At 42.6% G+C, this 12,893-nt stretch overlaps 2 protein-coding genes across 2 annotated transcripts in view; one reads left to right on the plus strand and one right to left on the minus strand.

The window, feature by feature from the left end:
* Window positions 1-3,271, plus strand: part of LOC106962916 (endonuclease V) — a 70,051-nt gene extending 66,780 nt beyond the window's left edge. Inside the window, exon 9 of the mRNA XM_015057568.1 lies at window positions 2,837-3,271. The gene's annotated coding sequence lies outside the window, so the exon portion shown is untranslated. The remainder of the gene's footprint in view (window positions 1-2,836) is intronic.
* Window positions 3,272-9,981: 6,710 nt separating this feature from the next.
* On the minus strand, window positions 9,982-12,586 carry LOC106962915 (neuronal pentraxin-1). Its single transcript, XM_015057566.1, has 3 exons — window positions 12,253-12,586; window positions 11,716-11,895; window positions 9,982-10,395 (listed from the first exon to the last, which is right to left on the minus strand). The coding sequence occupies exons 1-3, from the start codon at window positions 12,520-12,522 to the stop codon at window positions 10,174-10,176; spliced, it is 672 nt and encodes a 223-aa protein (XP_014913052.1). The 5' UTR covers window positions 12,523-12,586; the 3' UTR covers window positions 9,982-10,173.
* Between the last annotated feature and the right edge of the window lie 307 nt (window positions 12,587-12,893).

Below are 12,893 nucleotides of genomic sequence, written 5' to 3' on the forward strand. Positions count from 1 at the left end.
ACACACACACACTGTGTGTGTGTGTGTGTGGGAGAGAGAGAGCGAGCTAGCTCTGTGAGTAACTTCATGTTCCCTCTCTCCCATTGGGCCACACAAAGGGTCCTTGGCTCCGGCCTCACTGAATGGCAGATTTGGGCCAATTAAGCTGAAAAATAGGAGCAGGTAGGTATGCGTGGATTCAAACACATACGCTCCCGGGTCAAGCCTGACAACACCCAGAGGACCTACCCTCCTCCTCCCTGATGTCTACACACATCCACCGAGTTATTTTCATTCTTTCCGTTTCACGTTTTGCTACGGCAGAGCTGGATGTTCTCTATCAGCGCACAAATACGCACCTCATCTTTATATAACTTAGTGTTAGGCACACAAACATATCCACTGCAGAGGCACCTCCAACTTTTTTTTATTTTTTTTTTCCCCCTTCATACAATCTCTTTCTTCTCCCTCTGGGACAGCCGGTTGATCCAGCCCTGCACAGGTTTCCCTCCAGTGCCTGTCTGCCTGGGAATATTCATATCAAACATTGCTTGCATGCATGCAAACAATTGAACAAGTCAGATTCTGACTCTGAACAAGATTTCAATGTCACGCCATTAGTGCCTCCATGGCCAAACACCCTTTTTTTTTTTTTTACTCCAATCCCCCCCCGGAGAGGCAGCAACGTGGAAGCCCTTGGTGTGTTTTCACAAGCGTTCAAGGTTATTCTCGTGTTTTCTCCAAAGCAGAAAAGGGCAGTCATGAGCTGCTTTTTATTTATTTATTTATTTTTATTTTTGCTTTTTGTTTTTGTAACGAACGTCTTCCCGGCCCGCCCGCTGCTGCACCAAGCACACACAACCGCAACAGAAATTCTCAATCCTTCGTCGAGGAGCCCGTTCAATTATTCATACTGCTATTGCGGTGCTCTGGCACAGAGAGCAGGAGAGGGGAAGGGAGAGAGGGGTGGAGGAGGAAAGAGGCGAGAACAGGAGAGGGAGGACGAGGTGGAGGGGAGCGGGTTTTATCTAAGAAAGGGGGCATCACAGATGGAATATGTATGTATCCAGAGGAAGAATCTGCATCGGCCTCCTGCCTCTGCATCACCTTGTTGCCTAATGCTCCAACTTTAGTTGCTCCTTTTGATTTGTCTCTTTATTTCACATTCTTTTCCGATTCCTTCTCCGCTTCGCCTCGATGAAACCAGCCTCACGAGTGATCGTACTGACCTTGACTAAGAAATCTGTCTTTGCTTAACCCCTGCAGGAGGATACATCGCTCCACTCACAGTTCACACTTTACAACCCCCCCGAGGAGTAGGACTGTGAAAGACAAGTCTTATATCTCACCCAGAGCATCTTCGCAAAGCTCTTGTCCTGCTCATCTTCACACGAGGCGTTCCTCCTCTGTCTTTTTTTTTTGCCTCCTTTTACTTCCTCTTCTTTTTATTTTCACACCGTTTTCTTTTCTTTTCTTCTTGCCAGCTTTCTCGGTGCAGTAGAGTGCTGTGTGAGAGCTGCCCACTCCCCTTCCTCTGGAGGAAAAGAGCGGGAACACGAGAGAGTAAAAAGGATTTATGGCAAATGAAAGGGGGGGCGAGGGGAAACCAAAGGAAAGAGCATGCGCCAGTCGAGTCATGGTTACAGTGAGAGAAATAAAGATGATGAAGGTGGTGGAGGAAGCGAGGGCACAATGCAGAGCAACCCTTCAAAGAATTCAAACCATTTGGGTCTTTGGCTCAAACTGTATATATTTACCACTAGCGTTCAAAACAATGTAGAGGCCAGGAAGAATCACTGCTTTTTTTTTTGTGGTAGAAATCACTCTTTTACATTGGCAAACAATTCATTCTGTGCGGCTGATTCTGTGTAAGTGAATCATTTATTCAGAGGTTAAATGTTGAAATTAATAAAAGCGTGAAGTTCAGTAGTTGAAGTCGTTCCTCCTGTGAGCAAACGGGTGTCAACCAGGTGGTCCTAATCTAAAGACGAAAACAGCAGATGCTGTCCATGCTGGCTATCCTCTCAAAAACATTTCAGTTCAAATAAGCAGGCTGCTGTGACTAAAAAGTTAATTGTATAAAACATGTAAAAATTTTAGACATAATCTTAGATGATTGAACGTAGAAACAACAACAACAACAAAACAATGAGGGAGAAAATAGAAAACACCGTTCAAATGGATACGATGTTTACATCTGTGATGTTAGGAAAGAAAATCTTTTCATGTGGCATGTGTCTAAAACAAGGCGTTTACGTAATTGGTTACTATGAACTGCTAGCTCTTTGGGGGGAAAATGAGGCCCACGGTAACACTGAGCCTCCACCATGCTCAACTGTGGACATAAAGTGATTTCTAAAAACAAAAAAAAAAGCAGCTCAGAGAACTACACTAACATTTAAAAAGTGAAGAAACCCTGACAGTTATCAAAGTATTAGAGTAATTTTGTGCATCGGGTTGTTCAACTTTAAAAACAAAACTAAAATACTGTGAAATTATTCCTCTTAAGGTCCACATTATGTTAACGCATGGTGAAATGTGAAGTGAGCGCTGGCTCAGGAGAAGCTAAAAGGCCTCAGTTCAACAGAAAACTCAAAACCCACTGGAAAAAAAAACACATCTAGAAAGTGTAAGGAAAGACCACAGAAATGAGGATATATTCATGGAGAGATGGGTTATAACTCAGCAGGGCTACAGATCAAACACACACACACACACCCACACATACACACGCATACTTCAAGCGTTATAAGAAAATGCCTGAAAAATGGGACTGTCCATGCTGGCTTATCATCTCATACATTTTGTAAAGAATAATCTAAACGTAGGAGTTTTCCTGTGTTTTTTATTGTTCCAGGAGTCGTTCTGGTCTGCAGCAGCTGGCTCAGACGTCGCTGTCGAGCTGAAGCCTTGTAGCAGCCACAGGTCATCGCATCAACCTAACAGGAAGTATATAAGCCGAGCAGACAGACATCATGTAGTGCTTCTTCAAACTGGTAAGATGGACAGTGTTTGAAATTGGGAAAAACTTATGCTGAAAGAAAAATAAATGAAATGAAGAACAAATAATAGCATGACAGACTAAACGATTTAAACACAAAATATGGCATTCATTCATGCCTTTGCCATCAGTCTAAACAATTTTCATTGGTAGATTAAAAGTGAAAACCCTAAAGACAGAAATGTTCTCAGTGGTTTCAGTACTGCAGACCCACATGCCCTTTTTGCACATAATGTAGCTAACCCAACATTACTGTAAATGTAGAAAAAACATAAAAGCTCAGATTTCAGACATTCTCGACTGGAATACGATCATTTGCATGTGAATGAAGTGGATGGATAAGAGCCTCTCCACAGAAATCTATTTCCATCACACCATAATGGATGCACCAAGCTGCTTGCTGCAGCGACACCAAGGCAGGAGCCAGTAATGGTTTTACGGCCGTTGGTGCCGACGTGGACTTTCTTTCCTGGAATAATTTATGATGTGCTTTTACAAAAGGCCGCACTCTGGGGAGAGCATGAGGGAGAATGTGGAGTTCAGTAGGACAAAAGAAATAAAGAACTGTTCGCACTTCCTACTCACTGAACCACAACCGTATTGCGATTTCATTCCTCCAGGTTCAAATTCTTGAATTTGTGATTTTAACCAAACTTTTTGGTGGCCAGTGTTAATATATTTTTTTTTCCCACTACATTGTACAGATTTGTTAAATAAATCTTGGCTATGACAATCCTCATATAAATCAACTAATTAGCTAAGATAGTCAGATAGTCTGTTTAAAATTTTAACTCGCACAGGAGACATGCAAGCTTTTTTTGCAAGAAAGAATTTGCTCCCTTACTGACTTCTTCTGTTCTTATCCAACAACATTTTTATATTGGACAACGCAAGAACTTGAATTTTTAAAATTGTGAGGGAGGAAGTGCATCCAGACCAATTTGACTTTGCTCAGGAAAGTATTTGCCCTATACGCCTAATGCAGTTTGTTTCAGTCGTTTGGTGCGAATCATTTTCGACATTTGCAAATTGCATTTCTCGAAACATTTCGTACAAATAGCAAAATAGCATGGATTACCTGCAAAAGCAAAAATCCCTAGTTCATCTCTCAAAATTAAAAAAAATGCATTTCTTTCACATTGTGACAGTCTGCAGTATTATCCTGCACAGCTCCAGTTTCTGCCTCTTCTCTTTAACAGTACCGTTTCACACCTCTCTTTGAAAGGTTTCTTTTCTTTTTTTTCTTATCCTCGTCATATTTGGCTGGTTCATGGGACACTGCTGTAGTGGACCTGTGAAGCCCACTGAGACAGCAGTGTGATGCTTTGGCTATATATAGAGAGGAATTACACTCCAGTTGTTCAAAAAGAGGAAATAAAGGAGGCCTTCATCCACCTTGAGCCCAGGCGGCCCAGGAAGCCTCATTATCCCCCCTGCGTCCTTCCAGGAAGCTTCTGCTGATCAGTAAATGCCACAAGTTTCACTCCCAGCTGTGAGAGCTTTCACCGCAGGGGAGAGGGGGAGGGATTATTTTTTTTTTTCCTTGTTTTTTTTTTTTTTTTTTTTTTTTGAGTTGGGAGTTGTTGGGAGTCCACTTTTAAGGGTCTGTTTCAATCCCTTTGACTGGTTCAGCTCCACACCAAAGCAGCCTATCGATACCGCACCGCTTCATCACAGGCCAATATTTGACACGGTGTCAGCAAATATTCTTTTCTCTGTTATTTATTGAGCAAACACCACCAAAACCCTCCGTTCAGGAAGCTGTTTTGTTACCCTAATCTTAACAAGAGCAATTGCAGTGGCTCCAAAGTGAAGCATGGTCTGCGTCCCGCCTCTGCCACGGGGGACAGCTTATGAATTAATGAGATGTCAGCCAAGGTGTCACATCTTTATCCACTCAATCTCTCCGAAAGAAAATAACAACCCTCACAGAGGAACCGATGCATCGTGGCACCGTGAATCTTGTCCGTCTCGGCGGATTGACTCCGGAGGCCCCGTCTTTAAAATATACATGCTACTTTTTTGGCATACGGAGTTTATCTTTAATTAGTTATTGATTTGATTTTGGCTATTGTTAACTCAGTTGTGATGTGAGGAAAAGCAAACATACGCAAAGAATGGCTGCAGTAGAGGGGTGGGATGAGTCCTGTTGGAGTGTTTCAAGTTTAGTTTGTCATCTAATATCAAAACTAACCAAAGTAACTGGATGTTTCGGAGATACTGGCGACGTTAAACACCAGTCCAGAAAACGTAATGAAAAAGAAGAGTCATTTAGGAGTGAAGCTTGGGTAGATATCGGAGCTGAGGTGTGTACTGAATGACTCTTGATTGCAGGATGCCTTAGAACAAATAAGCAGTGCCCTGCACACTTTGTCACGCCTCATTTTGTTGGGATTTTATGTGATGACCAATACGGTAGCTTAGAAATGTGAGGTGAAAAGAAAAGCCCACTTGGTTTTCAACTGATTTTGTGTACGATGGAGAGAGAAGCAACAGCAGAAACCGACGTGGAAAACAGCAACCGCCCTGACAAAAAGCGAGCTTTGAGAAATCAGCCATCAGTTTCACCTCCTAACTTTGAACCTTCGTTTGTTTTTTTTTGTTTGTTTTTTTTTCACTTTAGTTTTCCATTGCGAAACTTTGCTACTATATGTCTAAGGTCTCTAACAAGAGACCACTGTGTTGGTTTGCAGTGCCAGATGACGAAATGCCCTGGGTCATGTGATCCGCAGGCAGAACCTTATGAAACATGTTTCACCTGAGCAGCAGAACAACCTCTCACTGGCGCTCTCTGCCCTTCAGGCTGGTGTTACGACGAGTGCCTACGGTGAAACTGTACCGTAATCAGTCGACCTTCTGCGTCTGCCAACTCGCCTCGTCTGTTTTCATCACGCAAAGTTGTCAGTCCAAGACTGTTCACGTAAGAAGTGGCTTAATCTTCGAGACGAGGGTTTTTAAAAAAAAAAAATCCTCCTTTTGGCTGCTCGGATCTATTTTTGGTCCGTCTGCTTAAAATTCTGCACAAAGCAGAGTCTGGCGCATGAATGCAATCACACTTCAAAAATATCCTCCATCACTGCTCTGCAGCTTTATGGCAGGCAGGCATCTGCTGTATGCAGCGGTTATGTAGCGGGGCGTCGCGTGGAGTGGTGTCAAAAAGGTCAGACGGGCTTGTGTGGTCCGCCGAACGCAGCTGAAGCTTTTGTCATTATTCACTGAGCGGTGCAACGACTGAGATGAGCCTTCTGGTCTCAGAGTCTTACATCATCATGAAAAGATTGTTTCCTGGGAGCACAAAACAATGCTCTTCGGAAAAGTTTCATTTTCAAAAGTTTCACTCAGAAGGTATTTCATGCGTTCTCTCCGAGAGATGAATGCTTGAAATGGCTCATTAGTCCTTCTTGGGTCTGCAAGCAAAACAAAGTGTTCTTGAGCTTTAAATCACACACAGCAGCAGGGGCTTAGGACAACTCGCTCGTGAATCAAATCACTTCACCTGTTTTTATACGCCCTGCTCAGAAACAAGCGCTTTGCACCAATGAATCACCGACAGCTGCTGAGAATCACAAGGAGACGAAGGGTCGATGCGCTCTCTCAAAGAAAATCCACTTCAAAGTCATACTGAGATTTAAGATTTATAACTAATAAATGCCTGCAATTAAATCAATCTGCGATTAAGCTTAAAGTGATCAAATTTAGACAGCTTTAAGGACCTTTTGGCCAGAAGCATAACTGGAGGTGGTCATGGGACTTTTGGTTGCTTGATCCAGATGTGTTATATTTATCTGGACAAGGCGTTCCCATGCCCCTTGAGAAATTTTGCGGTGTTGCTGCTGGATGGTGCCGCAGATGTTATGAAGGGGTTTCTGATCCCTTTAAGCTCAAAGCAAGAGTAGCGTCCGCTGCACAGTCAGCATAAAGTCGATGCTGTTCCCAGCGGACTGTCTCAGGGCTGTTTCTGCCCTTCAGGATGTGGAGCTGAAGTGATGGAGAGAGAGAGAGACTGCTGGCTGGTTTGGTCTCAGGGCGTCAGCTTTGCTTTTTGAAGACGTTGTTGTTCGGTTTGCTTTTTCAACCTCAAGCGTGTTACTGAAGAGGCTGGAGTCAGAGGAAGCTCCTCCAAGTCTGAGGTCAAAGTTTGCAGCCTGAAAACTATGGACCGCCTCCCTCTTGGTTGGGGAGTTTTGGTTTTAACATCCTGCTCATCCAGTTCTCTGTCCAGAAAACCTGTTTCTGAAAACCGCAGGTGTTTAGTTGTCAGACGGATGTGAAGCTCAGTGACAGCTCATCTTAAACTTTCTCACTCTGGAGAATCTGGAGCTGAAAGAAAGATGCTGAAACATTTAATTACCATGTTGAACAACAGCACATACAAATTACCAATAAATCAGAGACTTCTTCAGCTCTGATCCCGGAAGAAGAACTTTTGCTCATTTAATTTTGTTCATTTGAAATGTAAAACCTCTCTTGTGTGGATACCTGTTATGGCCCTCTAATAGACTCTGCATGGTTCCTTTACTCTCTTTTAACTATGAAAGTATCAAATTAGAAGTTAGCAGTGTTGGGAACAAGGCCTAACCAGGAAAGACCTGAATGCCAAAATGAGGATGTCTCATTGTGTTACAATACATCTAACATCAGATGGGGACATTTGTGATCAAATATTATCCACAGTAAGACTGACTTGTTAGACTGTCAAGAATCAAAGCACAGTCCAGTCTCGGGTATTTTTTTTTTTGGGGGGTATTTTGTCATGCAGGGTGTGTGTTCTGGGAAAACAGAGAGCGGGGAGGGGATGAGAGCGATGCTTCCCTCCCCGGAGCTTTGACCTTCCTGACATTTACACATGACTGACATGAGCCTGAAATGTGGCCTCCTGCGCTCAGATAATTTCTCAAACTGTCAAGCTGGACGGAGGGCAGACTGCATAAACAGATTCAGATTTAAATACTGGGATGTGAAAGGGTATACAGCTCAGAGAGTCAACTGCAGCTAACGCTGAGTGGTTGGGAGAACTGATGAATATCAACTCATACATAATCTTCACAAGGGAACTTGCTGTTGGGCTTCTCTTTATTTACCAGCGACGGAAATAAGGGTCAGTTGATGGGAAGAAAAATGGAGATAGATACAAGAAGAGAAACCTGGCAAGGGCTTGAAAAGACTCAGAAATGTGACTGAGGTTAGTTGACTTTCCAGGGTGACAACAATCCCAAACACACATCCACCACCACAACTGAATGGTTCTGATCAAAGACAATTATCTCCATCCAAATCTGACTCATCTTGAGCTAATTTTTAAAGAACAGATAAATGATCTCTACAAGTGCAAAGCTGCGAGATGTTTCCTCAAAGCCTGCAGTTGCTCATGCGGTGAAAGTGGTTATGCAACGGCTTCACTCAGGGGGGGTTGAACACATCCTGCACACGCTGCACTTGTCCAGATTTTTTATTCGTAAAGCAACAGGAAGCAGAAAAAATTGTAATTTTCTTTCACTTCAAAATTCTGCACTAAGTTGTGTTTTTTTTGTTTTTTTGTCACATATAATCCACATAAAACACGTTTGGATTTCAAAATCAAAGGGGCATTCATCATTTTGCAAGGCACTATATGAAATGGAAGTCTTAATCAAAGTGAAAGTGCCAAAAATGTTGCTCAGCTTTAAATACACAACGTGTCATGTGAGGTAAATCTTGTTCATAAAAGTGAATTGGTAGTTTTTGTTTTATCAGATGGTGGAAGGCTGATAGGACCAGGCATGTCTCCCCTCTGAATGCCTCCATGACTCCAGTGCAGGCATGGGGCCTCGCAGCAGCAGCAGCAGCAGCAGCAGCAGCAGCAGCAGCAGCAACAACACAGCTTGTGCTTCCACCTTTACAAGAGACACTGCTTCGCTAACAGGCATCTGTAAAAACCCCTCTCCGCCTTTGGAGGTGCTCCCTCTCCGTCTTCACAACCTGATGTAGAGGAACACCGCAATGTCTGTTTCACGCACACAGAGCCAGAGATACTTGATGACATTTAGTATCACAATTTTATTACAAAAATTAAATTTTTCATCTGTCAGTTTTGCCATGCTTGGAGCATATAACAATACAGTAAAAAACCCAGACCCAGAGAGGATAGTAAAGCAGATTTCAACAATGCTTTCACAGCACTCTTTCAGTCATGCTGTTACTATACAGACACTGTAACATTCCTAATACAGAGTAGTACAAACACCTGCCGAAACACGTCATGTCAGATAACAAACTGTAAGTGAATCACATTTACCAACGAGAGAGAACAAGAAACTTAATCCAGCTCAAGAAACAAACAAAACAACAAAAAAAAAGAAAGGAAAGGAAAAACACAAACTAGTAAACACTGAATTTGCAACTGAAAACATACCAAATGTGCTGAATGTTTGTACCAGCCCAAGGCACCCAGGCTTTGTAGCAATGTTGGCAAGTTCACGACATTCTTACAGGGAAAAACTTGAAGCGAACGATGATTACAAATCGACTTTTACCCGCAGTCTGACTTTTTGCAGAGTCCTTCCTCCTTTGCAGTGTCCTCTTAGTCAGTCACAGTGCAAGTTCCGGAGGGTGGAGAGGGTGTGAGGGTTGGGGGGCGGTAGGTTGGGAGGGTTTGGGCATCGGGCCGAGGAAGAGGAGGCTGGGGGGGTCATTAGGAGCTGTACCGCATCGGACATCATTTCACAGCGCCAAACACTGACAAAAATTGGATGGACAGCGTAATCTCCCACTGCCGGAGGAAACAGGGAGGGTGTGGGGGGGGGGAGGCTAATGGGACGGTTTATGTAATTCCTCACTTGGATTGTGAATCGTAGAAACATAAGGTGCAGATTGCCAGCTGCCAGTCCAAGACGAAAATAAGCCAGAACGAAAAGCTTAGGTGTGCTTTCAACTGAACATCCAAGAAAAAAACAAAAAACTACAAACAAAAAAAAACATCAGATACCAATTTTGAGGAATGAGATTTTCTTTTTTTGTTTTTGTTTTTCCTCCCCCTTCTCAAGTTTGGAGGCGTTGTTTTTTGCACAGGAATACCTAAGAATGACATAAATCCCAGATTTAAGCTTACCAATTACTCTCTAAACAAAGGTCAAATGAGGACAGGAACGACAAAAGCTCAGAAATACACGGAGGCCTTTTTTTTTCTTTTCTTTTCTGAAGCAAGAAGCTGCGACTCAGTTGATTGAGCTGCACGGCTCGAAGGTCCATTTGGTGGCACCGCCAAATATTTCAATGTTGCTCTCTGTCCAGGAGAAGACGTTACCGACAAACGCTTTGCTGTTGCAGTTTGCCAAGTTGGCGATTTCAGTGGCTGAGAGTTTCCTGTTCCAGATGTTTAAGTGTGCGAGTTCGCCAACGTATGCTTGTGTTGCATCAAAGCCTCCACCCAGCGAGTCCTGTGGATCGACAACAGAGCACCGTCAATGTATGAACCTAACTTCCAAGGGCTTTTCACATTTTGTCTCATTACAACCATAAGAGTACTTCACACAAATTGTGACATGGAAGAAAGCTGACGTATAATGTTTAAAATGCGAAAATTGCGTTATGCTTTTAGGATGCCAATCACGTCGTTAAATAAACCAAAACCCAGCACAAACGATTCTCTCCAAAAAGTCACCAAAACAGCAAATCCATCCAGCCTGCCTGGATCATTAAGCGTTAATCAGAGAAGCAGCCAAAATGCCTAGAGTGACTTTACTGAATCTGCAGCGGAGGTGGGACAAGTCATGCACTTCCACAAATCTGGACTTGATGGAACAGCATCGGGAAGTAAGGCACTGTTGAAATAAAACTATAGAAGAAGGCTCATTTGCAGGTATAGGCCTCGGGGGTAACACTGGAGGGAGGAGCTGCAGACTAAAATAGTCATGCACTCGATAAACCTGGCTCGGAAGTGTGGAGAGGGTAAAGAAAACGTAAAGAAAGTCATAAGAAGTGTTGTTTGTAGGTTCTCCACACACCGAAAAGGAAGCTGGTAAAAGGTGATGGGGAGAGATGGGTTCAACCAAATACAGAGTAAACCTGGAACAAAGTCTGCAAAAAGTTGCAGAAAAATTTAACTAGGGCAGAAATTCACCCTAAACATACAGCCAGACCTATCAATAATGTTTGTTTGTAAACAGTTTTTCATTTCACTGCTTATGCACCGGGATGTGTGCATAAGCAGGGATGTCATTAATCATGAGCTGAAGGTTGATGAATGCTTCTTTTTTATTTTAAAGTGCTGAATTTAAACATTAAAATATGATAACAAATAGTTTTGTGGTTGAAAAATCTTTAAAAATTGTTATGAAACAACGGCATTATGTCAAGCAGTTTGTCCTCAGACACAAGTTTATTTTGCACTATAAAGAGAAAGAGACAATATAAATGAGAAGAAATTAGCTATTACCAAAGTTCAATACTACTTCGGTGTTTGCTAATTGAACTCTACATCTTTAATGAATCATGCTTTATCCAAATTCTCAGAATGAAATTATGCCTCAAATCTCAAATGAACACAGTAATTAGACAGCTGAAGCTTAACCGGACTCCTCTCTAAGTGTCCCCGCAGTCTTATTTTGTGAATATCTCCACCTCTAATCTTTCTTGCGAAATTAAACAGATAATAAGTCAAAGGGTTGTTTCCACAAGACGTCTGCGAGGGATTTGGGAGCAGAGGTTGCGGTTTTTTAAATAAAAAAAAAAAAAGAAAAAAAAGAAGGAGTATTCACCTGCTCTTGTCCCAGAACCAGAACTCCATCTGCTTTGATAGGGTGATACGGTGCCAGGTTCTCCCCGTGGCCCTGCTTCACTCCGTCCTGGAAGGCCTCCCATATCCCGTCGCGAATGGTCCACGTGATGCAGAGGTGATGCCACTTTCCGTCGTTGATGCTGAACGGCAGTTTTGCAACCTGAAGAGAGGAGATAATCTCCTGAGTGCACCGTCTTTTCATGTTGGTAACAATATCCTGTTCAGGGTACACAATGGTATGAATGATCAACACCCTCTCATCCTTCTGCTGAATCACTTCCTCTCTCACGTGTCTCGCCTTTTAGGTATTTATATAAAAATAGCCTCTATTGAGCAATTCATCACCTGTTATTATCCTGGTTTTGGTCTGGCCTTTCTGACTCATCCAAGCACAATAAAAAATAAAAAAAAAAGCGATGAAGCATTTTCCCACAGTTTGGACCTCTTAAAGCTAATTTGTGGATAACCTCAATCAGCCACAGGGTCTAAATCCAGGCGTTAGAGACTCAAAACTGACCTTGTCGTTGATAAGGAACTCCATGGGGTTGTTCCCCCACTCGATCAGCACCAGCTCGTTGGCTTGGCCTGGAACTGCGTAGGAAAAGGGCGTCCCCAGGCCGGGTGAGGCGCTGGACTTGATCCACAGACACACGCTAAAGGAGTACATCTCGGGGAGAGTCCTCTTGGCTTTGGCGTACATGTAGTTGGTCCTAAGAGGGAAGGTGAGCTGGAACCTGTCTGCTGGCCTGGTCTCTTTGCCTGCAGATGAAAGGGATAAGGAATTCATATGTTGATTATGTAATCCCTGGCATAATGTAACTACATTCACATTGGTGGAGTTAACTTACAGAACCTCTTAAAGGAGCAGGCTTCTGTTTATTTCGCTTTACAATGAAAATGTTTACATATACAGTAATGCTAAAATATGACATATATTGGCTATAATTATGTTTAAACTGATACATAATTTAATGTGTATGTTTAATATTAAGTAGGTAACATTAAAAAAAAAGCATTACAAACATGCTGAAATTCTGTTCTGGATTTTAAGTTTTGGTTGCCACCCTATAAGTTTTAGTAATTAGTTTGAATTGGCTTTAAATGGAAGACCTCCATACAGTGCAGGTATTCTAATTACATCACATTTCTAGAAAAAAA

This window comes from Poecilia latipinna, unplaced genomic scaffold (assembly GCF_001443285.1).
Source record: "Poecilia latipinna isolate Pla-1442-1.1 unplaced genomic scaffold, P_latipinna-1.0 Scaffold1472, whole genome shotgun sequence".
Classification (NCBI taxonomy): Eukaryota; Metazoa; Chordata; class Actinopteri; order Cyprinodontiformes; family Poeciliidae; genus Poecilia; species Poecilia latipinna.